General features: G+C 35.6%; 1 protein-coding gene across 5 annotated transcripts in view; it reads left to right on the top strand.

The window, feature by feature from the left end:
* The window catches only part of CDKAL1 (CDKAL1 threonylcarbamoyladenosine tRNA methylthiotransferase), a 551454-nt gene that overhangs the window by 7648 nt on the left and 523600 nt on the right, over positions 1–20206 (top strand). For 2 of the 5 annotated variants that reach the window (XM_087820618.1, XM_087820619.1), the window contains 2 exons: positions 4380–4549; positions 5469–5581. In XM_087820618.1, coding sequence (XP_087676744.1) covers positions 4380–4549; positions 5469–5581 — 283 coding nt within the window. Of the gene's footprint in view, positions 1–4370; positions 4550–5468; positions 5582–20206 lie in introns of those variants that run through there. The other 3 variants (XM_087820616.1, XM_087820617.1, XM_087820615.1) reach the window with 2 other exon arrangements.

Below are 20206 nucleotides of genomic sequence, written 5' to 3'. Positions count from 1 at the left end.
TCTGATTTACAGGGCATAATTTGTCATAGTTGTAAAGAGTACATTACAATAAAGGGCACAAAATGAGCCTGGCTGGTAGCCACTCTTAATTGAAAGTTGTTAATGGAAAGATGGGAATTTGACAAATGAGAAGAAGGAAATTTCATCAGAAAGTCTGAGACCAGAGGAGAGTATAGGATTCTTAACAGTGGTTTAGGTGGCCCACATGAGAAGAGGGGTCACTCAATGTTCATACGTTAAGTAGGCAGTAGAGTGCCACACAGCATCTGGGCTCGGGCTCATCTGGCATGCATTTGTCTCTGTGCTTCTTGGATAAGTTAGCTTCTCTCTGTTTCAGGCTGCTCTTCAAAGTGAGGGTAATAACGCTGCATACCTCATGAAGTAATGAGCTGACTGTGAGCACTGCTTTGTGTTTGGGCATGGTACTACCAGGAAGTGTGTTCAAGTACACTTTCTTTTTCTGTGTGTTTTTTTTCCTGATAGTTTTTTTTTCCTTAATTATTTTAACACAATTGTAGATTCACAGTTATAAAAGTTATGTGGAAATGCTGTTCACTTTACCCAGTTTCTCCCAGTGGTAATATCTTGCAAAACTATAGTACAATATCACAACCAGGATATTGACATTTATATAGTCAGATTATAGAACATTTTCATCACCACAGGGATCTCTCATGTTGCCTTTTTATGGTCAGGTTCACTTTCCTCCTACCTATCCTCTCCTTAATCCCTGGCAACCACTATTTTGTTCTCCATTTCTGTACTTTTATTTCAATATCAAGTATGTTACATAAAAGTAATAACAGTATGTGACCTTTTGGGATTGGCTGTATTCACTCAGCATAATTCTTTGGAGATTCATCCAGGTTGTTTCACATGTCAACCTTCTCTTTTATTGCTGCATAGCAATTCTATGGTAAGGATGTACTACAGTTTGTTTAACTATTCAACCAGTTGAAGGGCATCTGGGTGTTTCCAGGTTTTGGCTGTTACAAAGGAAGCTACTATAAACATTTGTGTTCAGATTTTTGTGTGAGTGTAAGTCTTTATATCTCTTGGATTATGCCCTCAGAAATACAATTGCCAGGTTGCATTGCAGTTGCATGATTAATTTTTTAAAGAAAATGCCAAACTTTTTTCTCCACCCCAAGCAACTGTACCATTTTTGTATTCTCGTCAGTATTGTAGGAGTGGTTCAGTTACTCTGCGTACTTGTCAGCATGTAGTGTTCTCACTATTTTTATTTTAGCCATTCTGATAACTGGAGTAATGTTGAGTCTCTTTTTGTGTGCTTATTAGGCCTCTGTGTATCTTTCTTTTTGTATCTGTATCTATTGCACTTTTTAAAAATTGAATTTATTGGGGTGACATTGGTTAATAAAATTACGTAGGTTTCAGCTGTACACTTCTGTAACCCATCATCTGTACACTGTAGTGTGTGTTCGCCACCCCATCAGGTCTTCCTTCATCACCATTTATCCCCCTCTTGTCCTCTCCTGCCCCCCCTGTATATTTTCTTAGGTGAAGGAACGGGATTGTGTGTTCTTTTTTCTTTTGTTTATTTTCTAACTGGATTGTGGGTTTTTTTTCAGTTTGGTGTTTTGAATTGTAGACGTCAGTCCTTTGTCAGATTTGCAAAGGTTTGCTCCCATTCTGTAGTATGTCTTTTCATTCTCCCAAAAGGGTTTTTTGCAATGCAAAAGCTTTTAATTCTGATGATGTCTGTATTTAATTTTTCTTTTTATGGATTGTGCTTTCTGGTGTCAAGTCTAAGAACTCTTCACCTAACTTTAGGTCTAGAAGATTTTCTCTTATGATTTTTTTCTAAAGGTTATGGTCTTACATTTTACATTTAAGTCCATGGTGCATTTTGAATTAATTTTGTATAAAGTGTGAGCCTTAGGTTGCAGTTTATTTTTGTCTATAAATGTCTGATTGCTTCAGCACTCATTTTTGAAAAGGCTGTTTTTCCTCCACTGAGTTGCTTTTACACTTTTATGAAAAATCATTTGAGCATATTTATGTGGGTCTATTTCCAGGTTCTCTGTTGTGTTTTGTTGATCTGTGTTTATATTCTACCAATATTACACAGTCTTAATTACTTAATAAGTCTTAAATTGGTCAGGCTAATTCCTCCCACTGTATTTTATTTTTTACCAGTTGGTTTAGACATGTTAATTTCTTTACCTTTCCATATAAATTTTGGAACTCAAATGTGTACAAAAAATATCACTGGGATTTTGATAGGGATTTAATTTTAAACTTGTATGTGAATTTGGTCTTCATTGACACTGGGGGTTGGGTGAGGCTTCATTACTGGGTCATTGGTTGCTTTGGAGGTCTAGGGTCCCAACTTGGCCTTCTGATTCTATCCTGCTGGGGTGTATTGGGGTGCCTCATTATGTACTCATAAGGAAGACATCAGGGCTTCCCACTTGGCCTTTGTGACTTGTCTGGAGGTAGGACTATAGTTTTGTGGAGTTTTTGTATTTTTGTTTTTAATAGAATGGTTATTTTCTAAAAGTTTTCTGCTTTGCTAGGCTGCCCCTTTTCTGGTTCTTTGATAAGAAAACAGGCTTTTGTTGGGGGCTTTTCTTGTCTATATTTGTTGGCACTTCTTGGTTGCTGGTTTCTTTAGCTCTATGTCTTGGAATATGAGGCAACCTCCCCCCCCCCCCCAAAGAACTCACCATTGTGGGGTTTTTTTGGATTCCAAGGTTCCTAGCCTGTCTTCCTTTTTGTCTCCACCTTTCAAAGTCTTCTTAAGTTTATTTCATATATAATGTTCCAAGTTTTAGTTTTACTTAGCAGAAGAGATAGGGAAAAGAATGTCTTCTCTTTCTTCCTTGAAGTTGTGTCCACATTTTCTTTTCTTGACTACAAAAATTTTGAACATTCAGGAGAGTAGAATAGGATAGTGAACACCAACATATCTTTTTCCTAGATTTAAGTGTTGTAAATGTTTTTCCGTATGTCTTAATCTAATTTTTTGTTTTAGTAAATTACAGACATAATGACATTTGACCTACAAATATTCAGTATGCATATCCAAAACTATAAGATTTTTAATAATATATAAATAATATATATAAATTCAGTATATAAAATAAGAATTTTAAAACATAAGGATAATACTTTAATGATATATAGCAGTGATTTGTACTGGTGCACCACAAAGATTTTCAAAACATGTAATATCAGCTCTGGCTGGTATGGCTCAGTTGGTTAGGTGTTGTCCCATTAGGCAGCCGATCATTGTTTTCCTCTCTCTCCCTCTCCCTTCCTCTCTCTCTAAAAATCAATAAAACCTTTAAAAAAACAAACAAATATGCAATACCTGACCAATCAGGGCACTGACCTCATTTCCCTTAGATTGTCCAATTAAAAAGTGACAACTAACACAACAAGAGCCACTCAGTGTGAATGCCTTGTCTTGAACCATAAATCTGTAGGTCATATAATAGAGTTGCATCTTATTGGTCATGTCACATAGGTTTACGTCTGATTGGCTAATTCTTGATACCAGAAGTCCTTATATACAAGTGTAGGCACTGATTTTTATTTTTTTTAAAATATATCTTTATTGTTTCAGAGAAAGGAAGGGAGTGGGAGAGAAAGAGATAGAAACATCAATGATGAAAGTCATTGATGGGCTGCCTCCTGCATGCCCCCTACTGGGGATCGAGCTTGCAACCTGGGCATGTACCCTGACAGGGAATCAAACTGATTTCCTAGACCCTAGGTCGATGCTCAACAGCTGAGCCACACCCGGCTGGGCTAGGCACTGATTTTTTAAAAAGTCACTTTGGAACCAAAGTGGTAGATAATTACTATTATTATTATCATTATTATTTTTTGTAAATCAATTATAATTATACCTATTTTTTGTCAGATTTAGAATTTTGTAATTAGTTTGTGTGCCATGAGATTAAAAAGGTTGAAAATCATTGATTTATAGTACTATCCTAATATTATCTGATACCCAGTTCGTATTATAACTTCCCTAGTTGTTCCCCAAATGTCTTGCAGCTGGTTGGACAAAGTAAGATCTAAACAAGAACATGAATTGCATTTAGTTGTTAGGCTTTTAAATCTCCTTTGATCTTGAACAGTTCCTCCTGCTTTTTACTCCATGATATTGATTTGTTGAAGGCATAGTTCCATTTGAACCTTGGAATGTCCCACTATCAATAGGATTTGTCTAATTGTTTCCTTGTGTTTCTTTATCTTTGCATGCTCTGTAAACATGAAGTTAAATCTAAAAGCTTTATTGGATTCAGGTTTAGCAAGGATATTTTATAGGTGATGCTATGTTAAATGGATTTTCTGAGGGACTCATAAGTTTTTATCATTTATAACTTTTTTATATGATGAAGAAGATGCCTTCTGCATCCTGTGATACACTACTGGATGACATAGAAGATATTGTGTCGCAGCAAGATTCAAAGCCACAAGATAGGCATTTTGCAAGAAAGCACATTGTTCCAAAGGTGCGAAGGCGAAATACCCAAAAATATCTGCAAGAGGAAGACAGTCCACCAAGTGATAGGTGAGATTGTTGTTGTTTCTTTAAATTCAGTATCATGCCAGGGGAGAGGCTGGTAATACTGGTCTACCTGATATTCATAATGTCTCTTTTAAAAAAATGTTTGAACTTTTTGAGAGGAAATATGTAGTTATTTTTTTTTTATTTGAATGTTTTTTAACTTAACAAAGTAACTGTTTTTTTAAAAAAAAAAGGTGTCAAATTGCATGTTTCTTGAAGGCAGGGCCTATGACAATATTTGGCATATAGATAGCCAAATACTCTCTTTGATGTTACTGTACCTGGTACGCAATTTTGTGTTACTTCTAAATTAAAATTTTTACTGGAATTTGTGGGTTTTATGAGACAGTGGTTTTTTGGGCATTTGATTTTTCTTAGCAAATTTACAAATATTTATGGTTCATGTACAGGCATTGGACACAAATGAATTATTGTGTTGTTTACATTATTAGGTCTCTGATGAAATTCTAATACAACCTAGCCAGAAATTATTATGCAGTTGTATAGTTTTAATATGCCTATATTTATTTATTTAATAATTTGTTGGAAGTTTCAGTATACTTGATTATTTTGTTTGGAACATTAAGCTTTTAAAATCTATGGACTTAAAATTTGTTTCTATTTTTAAAATGACTGAAGTTTATCAAATTTTTCCTGAACATGTCCTTAAGGTAATTTCTGTTTAATTACAAGTTATTAGGGCAATCCAAGTTGAAAGCCCTTTTGTCCCCCTAAAACTATTACATTTTTGAACTCTATTTTTATATATGAAGTACTTTTAATGAATAGCTTATGAGTGGTTTGCAGTGAGTGTATTTTTTTTTTTTTTTTTTGCATAATATGCCCAGAAATCCTCTAGTGCTTTTTATTTTAAAAATCCTTTAATGAGACTTACTTTTTTCTTTTATTGATTGTTTAATAGCACTATTCCAGGCATACAGAAAATATGGATACGAACATGGGGTTGTTCTCATAATAATTCGGATGGAGAATATATGGCTGGACAACTAGCTGCTTATGGATATAAAATTACAGGTAATGAGATCTGTAGTATATTTTATTGATTAAATTTTTCAGGGATATTTTAGCATAACTTAATGATTTTAATGCAAAACAAAAAGATAACTATTATACATTGCCTACATAACTATGGATTTCATATTTTAAAAATCTTTAAAAACTATTTTGAAATAAGTTTTGACTTACAGAAAAGTAGTAAAAGTATAGAGTTTGCATATCCCTTTACCCATCTTCCTCTAATGTTAACATCTTACATAATTAGAGTATAATTAATAAGCCGGGAAATGAACATTAGTGCAGTACTGTTATCGAAACTATAGGCATGTTTTGACTTTTGCCAGTTTTCCCATTTATGTTCTTTTTCTCTTCCAGGATCCACTCTAGGCTCTCACCTTCCATTTATTTGTAATGTCTCTTTAGTCTCCTCCAATCTGTGACAGTTCCTCAGCTGCTTCTTGTCTTTTTTGACCTTGAACTTCTGAAGAAAACCGATTAGTTATTTTGTAGCATGCCCCTGAACTTGGTTTGTCTGATGTGTGCATTTTTTGGCAAGAGTACAGAAGTGATAGTCTCTCCTTCTCAGTGCATCGTATCAGATGGTTCATGATGTCAGTATCTCTTATCACTAGTGCACTAACCGTTGTCTGCTAGATTTCTCCACAGTAAAGTTAATATTTTTCTCATTGTAATGAATAAATATCCTGTTTCTCCTCAACCTTTTTGTCTACTAATTCTAGTATCTGTCAGTGGATCTTGTCTGCAACAGTTATTACTGCATTATTTGCTTAATGGTGATTTTCTGTTTTCTTCTTTCATCCACATTTATTAATTGCAATTCTTGGGTAAGGAAGAGCTTATGTCAGTATGAACTCATGGAGTTTTTTTTTTTATTCTGTGAGATGTAGTGTGGCACATCATTATTTATCTTGCTGCTCATTGTTCCAACTTTGGCCATAGGACCTCGTTCAGGCTGACTCCTGCGTCTTCTCAACATGTCCCCCATTCTTTTTGTTTTTATTTTTATAATCCTCACCCAAGGATATTTTTTCTATTACTTTTCAGAGAGAGTGGAAAGGAGAGAGAGAGAGGGAGAGGGAGAGAAAGAGAAAGAAACATTGATGTGAGAGAGACACATGGATTGGTTGCCTCCCGCATGAGCCCCAACCAGGGCTGGGGATTGAGCCTGCAACTGAGGTATGTGCCCTTGGCTGCAGTCGAACCCAGTACCCTTCAGTCTGCAGTCTTACGCTCTAACCACTGAGTCAAACCGGCTTGGGCCCCCTCCCCCATTCTTTATTGAGCATTTTCTTATTTTCGGGCACCTCAAGATGTTTTAGTATCATACTTTCCCTTCCCAGCCTTGGATGCAACCACTTTTCCAAGGAGCCCTGGTCCCTTTCTTTAGGAGAATGGTGTTTAGAAGTAGATTGCCACTGTGAAGTGTCAGTGCTTCTAGGTCCTGTCCTGGGACTGAGCTAGGAAATATGTATATTAGCGGCACATGCACACCTCTATATCTGTTACTGTATCTATCTGCATGTATATTAAATGGCACCGTAATTTGAATTATCTGTGACAGGCACTGACCCAGTGCTTGCTTAATTCTCGTGATATGAGGAAATATTGGCATTCCTACTTGAGAATGGAGAGGTTTTGTCTTATCTTAAGTCATACAGGCAATGAATTCTCTGTCACTCCATTATTTTATACCTCACAGTTGCCTTTGCATGTATAATGGGCAAGTTCTAGCTTCAAGATAGCATGTGAGGATTGGGGAGGACTGGAAACTTGCTCCTTTCATAGCATTGTTTTTTTCATTAACTAAATTACCATATGTTATGTTTTTGATAACTTACTCTTTAGACAGCAAAATTGGTCTCTAAAAAAATTTTACCATTTAATTTATTGATTTTAGAGAGGGAGGGAGAGAGAGAGAGAGAAACATCGATTTGTTGTACCACTTATTGATGCATTCATTGGTTGATTCTTGTATGTTGCCCTAACTGAGGACTGAACCTACAATCTTGGTGTATCAGAATGGTACTCAACTGAGCTACTACGCCAGGGCACAAAATTGGTCTTAATACTTTTGTTTTTTAGGCAAAATACTTAAAATATGGTTTTAGAATTACTTCTCTGTATTCATTAGTAATTTTTAGTATAATTTAGCTTGAGCTTGCCTTAACACATTCTGATGGTGCTAGTTTGAATATTAAGAAAATAGTCTTTAAGATAATTCCCTAAAATATTAAAAAATCAGAGCTTGACTTTTCCTAGGTAATATTAATTATCTAATACTTTTTAATTTAAATTTTACTTCTTTAACAGTTTGTGTTTGGTCTCATAGCACTACTTTTCTATGTAAAATAACAGTCCTGATGTGTTTGCACAAGAATATTAAGCTTTGTTATATAACCTAATTTTGGCTTCCTGCTTGGAAATAGTAGAAAGGGAGAATTAAGGAAGCACTCACTTGAATGTAAAATTAATTTTTCTTATTAATATATATTACTTTTATAAACTTGCATTACCTGTATATATGTGTATTAGTTTTATATACTGTTGATTGTCCCCACTTTAGAAATGCATAGTCAGTTTTTAACTTTTAATTCTAGTCTGGCTTGCATGCAGCAGACTGTAGGACTACTTTTCTCACTTGTTTAGATGTAAGCCCAGGAAATATGAACAATATTACCTCTGTAAAACATTTAAGGAGGAACTCTCTACTGATTTCATATTTAGATTCAGTATAAAATGCGAATGATTTCTGGGTTACCTATACCAGTAGTCTCTTTCATTAGTGTGGAATAGTGGGAGTTAATAAAAATGTTATTGCTTAACAATTTATAGTGTTTTATTTATCAAGTATAGACCTAAAATATTTTCATTTAACTGTGTAAGTGATTAAAATAGGTATAATATATAGATTATGTGTAATGGACACAGAGATTATTGAAAACAGTATACAGAGAAATTCCAAATTAGCTCTCAATTACCAATAGTAGGTATTTTTACTATTTAGAGAAGAAAGAGATTATGTGGGTATATACTTGAAATTGCTGCTTTTAACTATGTGATACCAGGAATATAATTATCCTGTAGTAAAACTTCTCAGAGACTTATTCAGTAAGGGTTTGTTAGGGCTTGTTCACTGTCTCTTTCAAACCCTTTTTATTTTGAGGAAAAAGGTGGTTCATAACTTACACAGTAGTGCCTGCTTGCCTCTCATTTCCAAGAATGAAACCTACTATTTCTGTACTAAAGGGGTCCGTTCATCTGTGCACATCAAAGCCCAATCAGACATGAGCAGGAGTGTGCAGCAAAGAAAGTAGAGATTTATTAGTTGAGGAAGTGGTGCCAAGCCCGGAGTCACAGGTAAGCTAGTGCAAAAGACCTAGCTCCCTGATGGCTTCCAGGGGATGGGTTTTATAGGGGGAAAATCATTAATCATGGTGGCTAAAGGAGTTGGGGTCTTGGGCTCTACTGATTGATTGGGGCGAGGGTAGGGAGTAGTTGATCATTGTATCAGATCCTGAGATCCGCCATGGCATTGTTCTGTCTGGTTTCCTGAGGGTGTGGTCTGTAGTACCCTCCTGCTTTCTTTGTCCAGGAACTGAAACAACTGAAGTCAAGATGTTATCTTTAGCTTGACCAAGACTCTGTTTCTGTAGTCAGCTGACCAGAGGCTTTGTTCTTAAGACAGTTTGATATTGACCAAAACCCCATTGTTCTGAGGGCTCAGTGATGGGAGTGGACATCCTAGGGAGAAATGAGTCAGGGTGCTGGATGAGGCCAGTTTGAATCAAAAGGAAAGAGGAGAAAAGGTCATTTAAAGAAATGAAGTTTCTGCACAGTTACACTACTGAGAAATGATATCTTTTCCTTAAACTCAGAACAGTTAATTGTATCATGGATACATGCTTGCGTGATGCAATTAAATTAGTATCATGGAAAACAATTAAACTGACCCTGTAGGTACAGTGTTTCAGTGTAAGAAACATTCATACTTATAGAGAATGTTTATGAGTTTATTTGAGTCAAACTGACAATTGCCGGGAAGCAAAATCTTAATGGATTGAGAAACTGCTCCAGAGAATGGAATTTTTGCATCTTATTTTATACATTACAATAAAAAGAGAAGACGTAAGTTGGTTACATGTAATCCATTGGTGATAGTTTAGTGAGGTGGGAGAAAGCAAAGCAGGGAAACCTCTGGGATTGGATGAAAAGCAAAATGATAGACATATTTCTTTTACATAGGTGGGTCCAGGGTAGTTAATAGTCAATGATTAACTGAATAAGTGAGGGGATCTGTGGCCTCTGCTCTGGTGCGGTACCTTGTGCTTTAAGGGGTTGGAAAAAGGAAATTCCTCTGCCATTCCAAAGGTATGTTATCGTAGATAAAAAGACGACAGGCTCAGTTAAGGTGAAAATTGACCTTTGCCAGGGAAGAATCTAGCCTAGGGCATGACTGCCTACCATAAACTGCTTTTAGTTAAAAGTTTTAATTTTAGACCACCCTTTGTGGTTATTTTAGGTCTGAGTTTGTAAGGCTGCCATGCAGGCCTCCCCTGAGCTGCTCAGGTTTAGTATGTGGCCTCTTTTCATCCACAAGTGGCTTTTAAAAGAAATAGGTTTTATTTATTTATTTATTTATTTATTTATTTATTTTTAATTTTTATTTTAAATCCTCACCTGAGGATATGTTTTGTTTTTTCCCCCTCATTGATTTTAGAGAGAGGAAGGGAGTGGGAGAGGAAGATAGAGAAACCTCCCTTATGCACCTTAACTGGGGATTGAACCCGCAACTTGGATATGTGCCTTGACTGGAAATTGAACCCACAGCCTTTCAGTGTATGCAACAATGCTTGAACCAATTGAGCCACCTCGCCAGGGCTAAAGAAATATGTTTAAAATGCATACATTCCACGAGTGTGTTCTTCAAGTAAGCAATTTTTGTAGATTAACCCCCCCCCCCCCCCCCCCCCCAGTAATGCTGACTTTGATTATTGTTTTTGGATTATCTCTTTTGGAGATGTTGGTAAATCATTTTTGGTGTCCTTATTGGTGGCATATTTTCATATCTTGAGAATACATTTAGTATTAGAATGGTCACAGGTGATTTGATGCCAAATCTGATGAGTAAAGTATGTGATATGATATTGAACAGTGAATGTTTTAGTTAAACATAAGGCATTTTTGTTCATCTTAATGATTCTGAAAACTGTTCTAAAAGAGTTTCAAAAATTGTTTATTGCAGTGACTCTTCTACTTTTACTTTTTTAACAGTGAAATGCTTCCCCTTTCTGTTGGCCTTCAGGCTAATAGCTCCTGCTGCAAATATGAGAATTAACTAGAGGAATTCTGCGTGAGGCTTGAGTTTTTGCAAGAGCAGCCCCTTGCCATAGGGTACTCCCTCCACTGCCCCGTAGGAAATATGTACAGAATAACGACTCTTTATGAAAGACCTGCAGGAGTCTCAGGACCAACTCAGATTAGTGGGCATTAAGGACCGTCCAAGAACAAAGGGATTCAGAAATTTTGTGCTTTTCTTTGGATCCCTTTTTGGTGGCTAGCTGTCTTTAGTCTCCACCCACATTTTGCCTCACCTATCTTTTCTTTCCTTCACCATATGTATAAGAGTCGGAATTTTGAGCTCTCAAGATTTAAGAATTAGTTGTCCCATCTTCTTGAGCTAAGCCTTCTGGATCAATAAACCTTTTCTTACTCCAACACTGATCTGTTGAATGTTCGCTTTTCTTTTGGAGCATTGGCTACAAACCTTGTACCTGCAGCGCTTTTTGGGTCTCTTCAGAACCTCACAACTCTTACACAATTTCGGCAAAGAACTCCAAACCATTGCCTAGCCCAATAAATAAGGTATGGTCTCCCAAAGTGACTGCTTTAGGAACAGCCCTCATTTAGATAGAGATTTGCTAGATATATGTTAGAGATATATCAGGGGGAGAGAGAGGAGAAGGAGAGAGAGGGAGATAGATAATGTTGGAAAGAGAGATGTTTAGTTTTGTAGTCATGTCTGCTTGTGAATGAAGATAGGATGTGTTTTTTGGTTAGTGGAAAGAAATTCTTCACGAGACTGTCAACTGAGGCTCTAGTTCATAAACACATGAGAATAATGTGTGTTATATTATATATGAAATATTTGTGATAAGCTTACCTGAGAATAGAATAGTTTAGCTTGGGTACTCACAGTTTCAGAGAAATCCTTTTAAAATTTCTGGGCTGTTACAATTCTTGATAGTTTCTTTGTATATTTGTGTATAGTTTATTCATTCAGCAAATGTTTTCTGCACATGATATGTGTTGCAGGGTTTAGTGCTGGGAAATGTGAAGACGTGAACATGAACTAGACATGAGTTCCAGCAGATGAGAAGTTTATTGTTTTCGGCAAAGAAAAAGCCTTCATATTGTATGTTATATCTTAGCAGTTATTTTAGTAAATGGTCAAGCTTTAATGCAGTGTTCCTTTGTTTTTTATAATACAGGGAGATATGCCCTGCTTAATTTAAGAGCATTTCCAGTTTATATTTTAGAAATGCTTGGTGATGTTAAGTCAGATGATAACATCTTATGTTTGAATTAAGATCTGGAAACAGCTCAGATGTCCATCAGAAGATGAGTGGATAAAAAAGCTGTTGTACATTTACACCATGGAATACTATGTAGCTGTAAGAAAGAAGGTTCTCTTACTCTTTGAGACAGCATGGATGGAACTGGAGAGTATTATGCTAAGCGAAATAAACCTGTCAGAGAAAGACAAGTATTACATGATCTCACTCATATATGGAATATAATGAACAAAATAAACTGATGAACAAAACAGATCCAGAGACGTTGAAACATGCAACAGACTGACGTATTTCAGAGGGAAGGCAGGGAGGGCAGGAAGAGATTAATCAAAGAACTTACATGCATAGCTCATGGACAAACAATAGTATGGGGAAGGCCTAGGGAGGGGGCGGGAGCGCGGAGGAGGGGGCCAGTGGGGAAAAAAGGGGACATCTGTAATACTTTCAACAGTAAAGATTAAACCTATTAAAAATAAATATAATTACTAATAAAAGAAAATTAATATCTCTTTGTAGAAACAAACACTAGTTTATTTGGTATAGGAGATAGTATTATAATTGGGTGCCTGTAGTGTAAGCATATTTTCCGGACCTGGCCATTTAATTTGAGGTTGTTTTAAATTTTAAGACTGAGGTCAGTGGGATATATTAGATTAATAATATGGCCCGGCTGGGCGTGGCTCAGTGGTTGAGCGTCGAGCTAGGATCCAGGCAGTCGGGGTTTGATTCCCGGTCAGGGCACATGCCCGGGTTGCGGGCTAGACAGCTGATCAATGACTCTCTCATCATTGATGTTTCTATCTCTCTCCCTCTCCTGTCCTCTCTCTGAAATCAATAAAGATATATTTAAAAAATAAATAAATAGATTAATAATATGGAAGTGTTTGCGTAAGAAATACATTCAAGGACCACATGTGTGGTCAGTAGAATTTTAAGAACATTAAAGTTACACTTTTGTGTTTGGACTTGGATTTTTGAAAGTTACACTTGTACATAGTTAAAGTATGAGTGCACATAAAATTCCTTAAAGAAAAAAAAAAAGAACAGTGCCTGCTTTTTTATCTCAGTTTTAAGAACTGGTGACCATGACATTACACATTAATATCTTGAGTTTATCTTTATAATAAAATATATTAAGATAAGGAGTAGATTAATACTGTGGGAAGCTGAAAAGGTAGTAGACTTCATCTTTTTCAAAATGCAACTAAATGAAAAACGTATGGTATGTTTTGCTTCTCTTAGGTGACATACTATTTTGTGCAGGCTAGTTCTACATTATTGCAAGTATCAAGTGAAATAACTTTGGCATGAAGTTTCTGCGTATTTTAAGACAAAGTGATTGGGACTGGGAAAAGGAAGACACATGACCTATGCAGTGTAACCCAACTAATGTGTACTGAAACTGACCTTGAGATGAACCTGTTGTCTGTCACCACAGCCTTTGCTTTGCACTATGCTCTGTAGTCTTTCAAAGTTGATACTTTAAAGCCATTTCAGTTAGAAAATGAACATGAATGGCTTTTATTAGAGTGTTTTGTTTTTTGGTTTTTTTGCTGCCCATCATTTTGAAATTTTTTCTCTTTTAGAAGTCATTTATATATGACCCTTATTAGATGTCCCCCCTCCCTCTTTTTTGGAGAGAAGAGAGAAGACGATATGTACCACTGGACTCCGTACCCACAGGAACATGCTCAGTTTATTAATTTCAGCACTGAGTTAGGGATTGGAAGTAAGCTGTTTCTTTTGTTACAGAGAGCAGTGTCAGCTGAGAGCTACCTGGTCCATTCTCAACTCCTTAATTCTAAACGTAAGATGCTTTCCCAGTGGAACATAAATATATCATCATCTTGATTTTTGTATTCTTGGATCTCTAGTGGAAATCAATGAGCAAATCATCCACTATCTTAGTTCAGGGCTCTTAACTTTCCTTCTGCATGTACCTCTTTAATCTAATCTTGTTTTTTTCTCCATCACTGCTATTACATATGTAGTATCTTAACAGTTTGCAAAACATGTTCATATTTATTGCTAAATTCATATAGCTTGTATCTGCAGATAAAGACCTTACAAGGACTCTGTTAACCTAGGCTTTTAAAAAATTATTAAAAATATACTGATGTTTAGATTTCTGACTTAAATTATATGTATTAGTAATAAGTATTTATGAGATGTTTAGTTGTGTGCTGAATAGAACATTTTTCTTAATGTAACCCAGAGTTTCCTTGCAGAAATTCTTTCTTCTGTAGCCAAAAGTGATGCCTTTTATCTGAAGGTTCTGAAGTCCGCTTGAATCATAGTGAAAAATACATTCTGTTTTCATCATTTGCAGTGTCTATAATGCAAGTGGTGACCATCAGCTTATAAAGTTGAATCTTAGCATTTCTAAAGCTCAGAAGTTAAACAGAGAAAGGCTATATAAAGAGAAACAAAGCCTTTTATATACATTAAAATAGCAACAATATCTGTTGATCTGTAAAATGCCCTCATGTGGGCATTTCAGGCTAATTTTATAAGCTTTTACTATCTGTATATATCCTAGGTGCTGGAAAAATATAGTCTTAAGATAATTAAAATTACTGCTTAACCTGCCAGTATTTCACTTTCACCTTTCCTTCGTGGTTATTAATAACCCTTCTTGGTTATTAGTTTATTTGCATGAACTACTAAGAATATTCTTCACAAGTCTTAATTTTTTTGGTTATTTTTGCCACTGTTATTTTACATAGAAAGTTGAGGATTTTATTAAAATCTGGCTTTGTGTGAGGATCTGACAGCGCAGTGGTAGTAGAAGTAGACATTTTTCAGGGTGTGGCTTTCCAAAAAGAGTAGCGTAGCAATTGTGGCAGGGAGGACAGTGGTTATTGGATCACTGAGCTGTATTCTTTCTATGAAGTCTCTTCAAGAAACTCAACTTTCAAGAATAGAAGTCTTAAAGAGGTTTGGTAGTTTCCTTTTATCTCCTCAGACAACAAATGCAGAACAACTCACAGTGTTAGAATTGGATGAGAGAAAATAATTTAGAGATATTTAAATGTAAATGAGACCTCTGAGCACCTTGCATTGCAGTATGTATGATAAATAACTAGGTTGGAACAGTAAATGTTAAAATATGAGCCAGACAGCTTTTTTTGGCCCAGACCTTGTGTTATGGGTATGTGCAGTTTTGGAATCCTATACTAGGAATTAATGGAGGGGCTAGCCTGAGCTGGGAAAAATTCTTTTGTGATCTCAGAAGGAGTTGAGTAAAAATTTCCTCTTCACATTTCCCTTTGTTGTGGAAAGTAGATTGGGAATGGTGACAAAGTAAAAGATGCATTCACCGGAGTTGTGGAAGGTGAGCAGCAATTGAAGGGGGGTAAGATACGATTTTTAAAGTGGAAATTGCACTTTATAAAGTCCAATTTCCTAAATAAAACCAAAGACTGAAATGAAAGTCAATATAAGATAATTAGTGTGTGTGCATGTGTGCGTGTGTGTGTTAATGAAAGACCCATCATTTGGCCCGGCCTGCATGGCTCAGTGATTGAGTGTTGGCCTATGAACCAGGAGGTCACGGTTTAATTCCCGGTCTGGCCACATGCCTGAGTTGTGGGTTTGATCCCCAGTAGGGGGCATGCAGGAGGCAGTCGATCAGTGACTCTCTTTCATCATTGATGTTTCTCTCCCTTTCCCTTCCTCTCTGAAATATAAAAAATAAAAAGACTCCATCATTTGGAAGGATGTGGACAAATGAAACTGAAAAATGATTTACATATAATTGGGTCTTAAAAATGCTCCTATTTGGAAGGCCATTGATACATATAATTGAGTGCCGTATGTTATTTGTAACTTTCTAGAAAACTTATCACTGTTACTTTTGTGGCCTCAGGGATAAATATACCTTGTAGAAGTATAATAACTGGTTTGTCACCTGAAAATGGAGCTGAATATTGAATATGTACATTTGTTAAGGAAAGCAATGTAGTAAATATATTGCATAGCTTAATTGGCATATTATGATCAGTGTTTTTTCTATATTTTAGAAAATTTTAAACAACTTTATTGAAGCATAATTTACATTATATTTAATCACAAAACTCATTTTTCCTATGGTCTTAAAAGGAGATTGTCTTTCTTTTAAAATGAGTTCAAGATGACTGAGAAATGGGGAAAAATTGCTTTTCATTACATAAGGAATTATATGCCTTATAATAAACTGAAAAAAACTGTTCAAGTTACTAAAATGTAAATTATGTATGCTAAATATTTTATTTAAATTTTGCAGTGTTTTATAAAATGTAACATTTCAAAAAGATGTTTTAATATATTTTAGAAAGGTGTGGGGACTCTTCATTAATGTGATAAATAGGATACATACTGATTTCTCTGATCTCTACTTTCTGGTTTTTCTACTTTAAATAGAGCATGGAAATACATAGTTTCTGTTATTTTTCATCTTGTTGGTCCAGGAATCTCCTCTTGTCGTGAGATGAAGCACAAAACTACATGTTTGAACCAGCACTCAAACTAAGTGCACTAGTTTTGATTTTTTACTAAATATCTTCTCCTATTTGGTTGGTTGCCTTTTTATTTTGTTGGTTTCTTTTGCTGTGCAACTTTTTAGTGCCATTCACTTATTTTTGCCTTCACTTCCCTTGCCTTTGGGGTCAAATTCTTAAAATCTTCTCTAAGACCAAAGTCCGTAAGTTTAGTACTTGTGTTCTCTTCTATGTAATTATTGTTTCAGATCTTATATTTAGATCTTTGATCCATTTTGCATTAATTTTTATACGTGGGGACAAATGATTGGATAAAGAGGATGTGATATACCCCACTGTCAGCATTGGACAGATCATCAAGACAAAAATCAACAGGGAAACGCAGACCTGAAAAGAGGATGTGATATACATATAATGGAATACTACTCAGCCGTAAGAAAAGATGAGATACTGCCATCTGTGGCAACATGGATGGACTTTAGAATATTATGCTAAGCTAAATAAAGTCAGAAAAAGTAAAGAACTATATAATTTCACTCATATGTGGGATATAAAACAAACTCATAGACACAGACAACAGTATGGTGGCTATCAGAGGGACGGGGCGGGGGTAGTAAAGGGTACAGAGGGCCAATACAAGGTGATGGAAGATGATTTGACTTTGGGTGTTAGGAACACAATGCAATTACATATCAGGTATCATAGAAATGTACACTTGAAACCTATATAACCCTCTTAACCAATGTAACCCCAATAAATTTAATAAATAAAAATAAAGAAATAAACATGGCAAGATGATAAATTGCCATGAAAGCTTTACTTAAAAATCTATTTTTTTCATTGTTATATTTGATCTTAGGGATAAACACTTTTTTGAGATGTTGACACTTAACTGTATAAAATAGTGTTGGTTCTTTCTGGTGGTAAAATTTTAGTGGGTTTGGAGTAAAGAAATGATGTATTTTTAGCTCTTGGACAATAGATGGCAGTATTTTATTACATGATCACTGCAGCTATACTATAGATGAAAAGTGAATTTCGTGGTACAAAAAGTCTTCTGATAAAATTATTTGATGTTAAATTAGCACTTTATTTTTTATTTATTGCTTTTGAAACTTTTTAATAGTATTTATATAAGAATTGAACAAATAGATCCTTTGAGAGGCAGCATGATCCTGTGTAGATATCAGCCTGCAATATGTATGTTGGAGACCAGATAGGAAATTCAGTCACTGACTTACTTCTTGACATCTTTGTTGCTCTGTTGCCCTCACTGTGCTTGTCCTAGAATGTGGTCCTTGTCCTCTTGCCCATATGAGGCGAATGAGGTGGGAGTTTTTGACCCTAAGGACAAACATTTGTTACCTTTACCATTACTTTGCTTTCACATTTAACTAAAAACCTAATGTATGTTAGGTTAAAGAGGCTTAATATTAAGTAGATGGGGTAAACTACAGCCTTTTAAAGTATCCTACCCATTTCTACTTTGCCAACAAGAGCTGATGGTTGACTTAAGGGGACTTGATTTGAATGTCCAGGCATTTTCAGAGACTTTCCTTTTGGTCCTTCCTTCAGTGTAGCTTGATGATTCTCAAAGAGTTCCAAAGAATTTTTGTGTAGTATTATAAACAGATTCATGTATAACACATATATAGGTAATTTAAAGGCTTTTTTTTTTTTTTTAGGTAATTGTGCCTACACATTAAATCACCTAATCTGATTATTTTAGATCAGGGGTAGGGAACCTTTTTTCTGCTAAGAGCCATTTGGATATTTATAATATCATTCGACGGCCATGCAAAGTTATCAACTTAAAAATTAGCTATGAAAAAAGCTCCTAGATTCATTGAATTTTGAGTCCTTCCTGAGGTTGCCTTGGCTGGGCCAGACCAAATGATTTCGCGTGCCCTATACTGGATGTTCCCCACCCCTCTTTTAGATCCTAACTCCTTGTATACACTGCACTTCTGCTTACCCTGCTGCCATTCAGCTTATTTCCCCTGACTTAGAGACACAGAGAATGGTTCCCTAGCTAGTTCCTACCTTAGAGTAATTTATCTGTTTTACACGATTTCTCCCAAGGCATGTGACTTCCTTCTACCTTAGTCATCTTTACCTTTGACATCTCAGAGGAAGTGTTGATTAGTGATGAACAGGCTGTAGTCAGCTATTAATATTAACAGACTATAAAACCAGCTATTGGATTAGCTATATGACCATGGGCAAATGACAGTATCTCTGTGCTTCAGTATCTTCAGTTATTTAATGAAGATGACAGTAGCAGTCCTTTCTAAAGATTAAATGTTAGTGCATGGGAAGTGTTCAGTGTGTGTTTGTTAATTTCATTACCATCATTAAACATAGTATCAGGCACAAAATAGGAACTGGGGGTTTTGTGTGTGTGCATGAGTGGAGAACTAAAAACAATGTTTTGATTATACTGTTTTGAAGTAACTTCATTCTTCTTATCTTTAAGCAGAATAAAAAAAGTATATTCTAAAGGTTAAATAAATGTGTGTATGTCTGTGCATGTGTGAATCCCTTGAGTTTTCAGTTCAGTAGAATCCCATTTAGATGGCTGTCAAGTCCAGTCTCAATAGTCTTGACATGTCTTGGATACGATCTTCATACTATCACTTTTCCTGAGATGGGCACTACAAATTATATTGAATCAGAAATCTAATTTAATCCATTCTTATTAAATTGGAAGAAGTAATTGCTTTCAGTTTAATGGGATTGAATTCAGCATTAGAAATTTTGATGTTCCTTCAAACTTAATAAAATTTGGTTATATATATTTCCATGTGTTTGTGTGTATGCCTGTGTACTTGCAGAGAGAAGTGATCTTGGATTATGACTTGTATTGAAATGTTGAGTTGTTTGCAGCGATGGCTAAGGGAGCATGGTGTAAGGGTGACAATGAGGATGGCACTTTCTCAGTCTTTTCCCCCTTTCTACTCAGGGAATAAAGCAGAAAGAAATAAAACTAAGGGTCTTCAAAATGGGATGTTTTTCATCCATTCAGAAATCGGGGAAGGAAAATAAGATCTGTAGAGAAGATCTGGAATGCTGTTTATTTTTGAGAGTTAGCACCCAGCCCTCCTAATGATGAGAAAGGAGCTGTGGGTGAAACAAAATCCTTTAAAAATATCTTCTTAGCCTTATATTGAACCTTTCCCACTAAATCATTTTTTAGAAAGAGCTCTTTACCAATTTTCTTGTCTTAAACTGTGCTTTTTCTTGAATGTTATGAACAAGAGGTGAGACTAATTAATGACCTAAATATGTTTCTGAGTTAATGTCTAATTACTGCATTTGATCATGGAGTTCTGTTTCACAGAAGGTGTAGTGCTGTGGCCATCCCTCTAGCTCACTCTTTGCTTTCACTCTTTTAGTGTTCACTAACCATTTTAGTTATCATAGTAGCTATTGTCTTCTTTCTTTTTAATTGAATTTATATGTAATTTAAGATGGAATCATTACTTATTAATTGTGATTTTGAAATCTGCTCTAAAGAACTACTTGATGACTGCAATTTGAGTAAAATTTATAGCAACAAGTGAATCAAGGAT

This window comes from Miniopterus natalensis, chromosome 9, assembly GCF_054644295.1.
Source record: "Miniopterus natalensis isolate mMinNat1 chromosome 9, mMinNat1.hap1, whole genome shotgun sequence".
Lineage (NCBI taxonomy): Eukaryota > Metazoa > Chordata > Mammalia > Chiroptera > Miniopteridae > Miniopterus > Miniopterus natalensis.
This window is presented reverse-complemented; position numbering and strand designations above follow the sequence as displayed.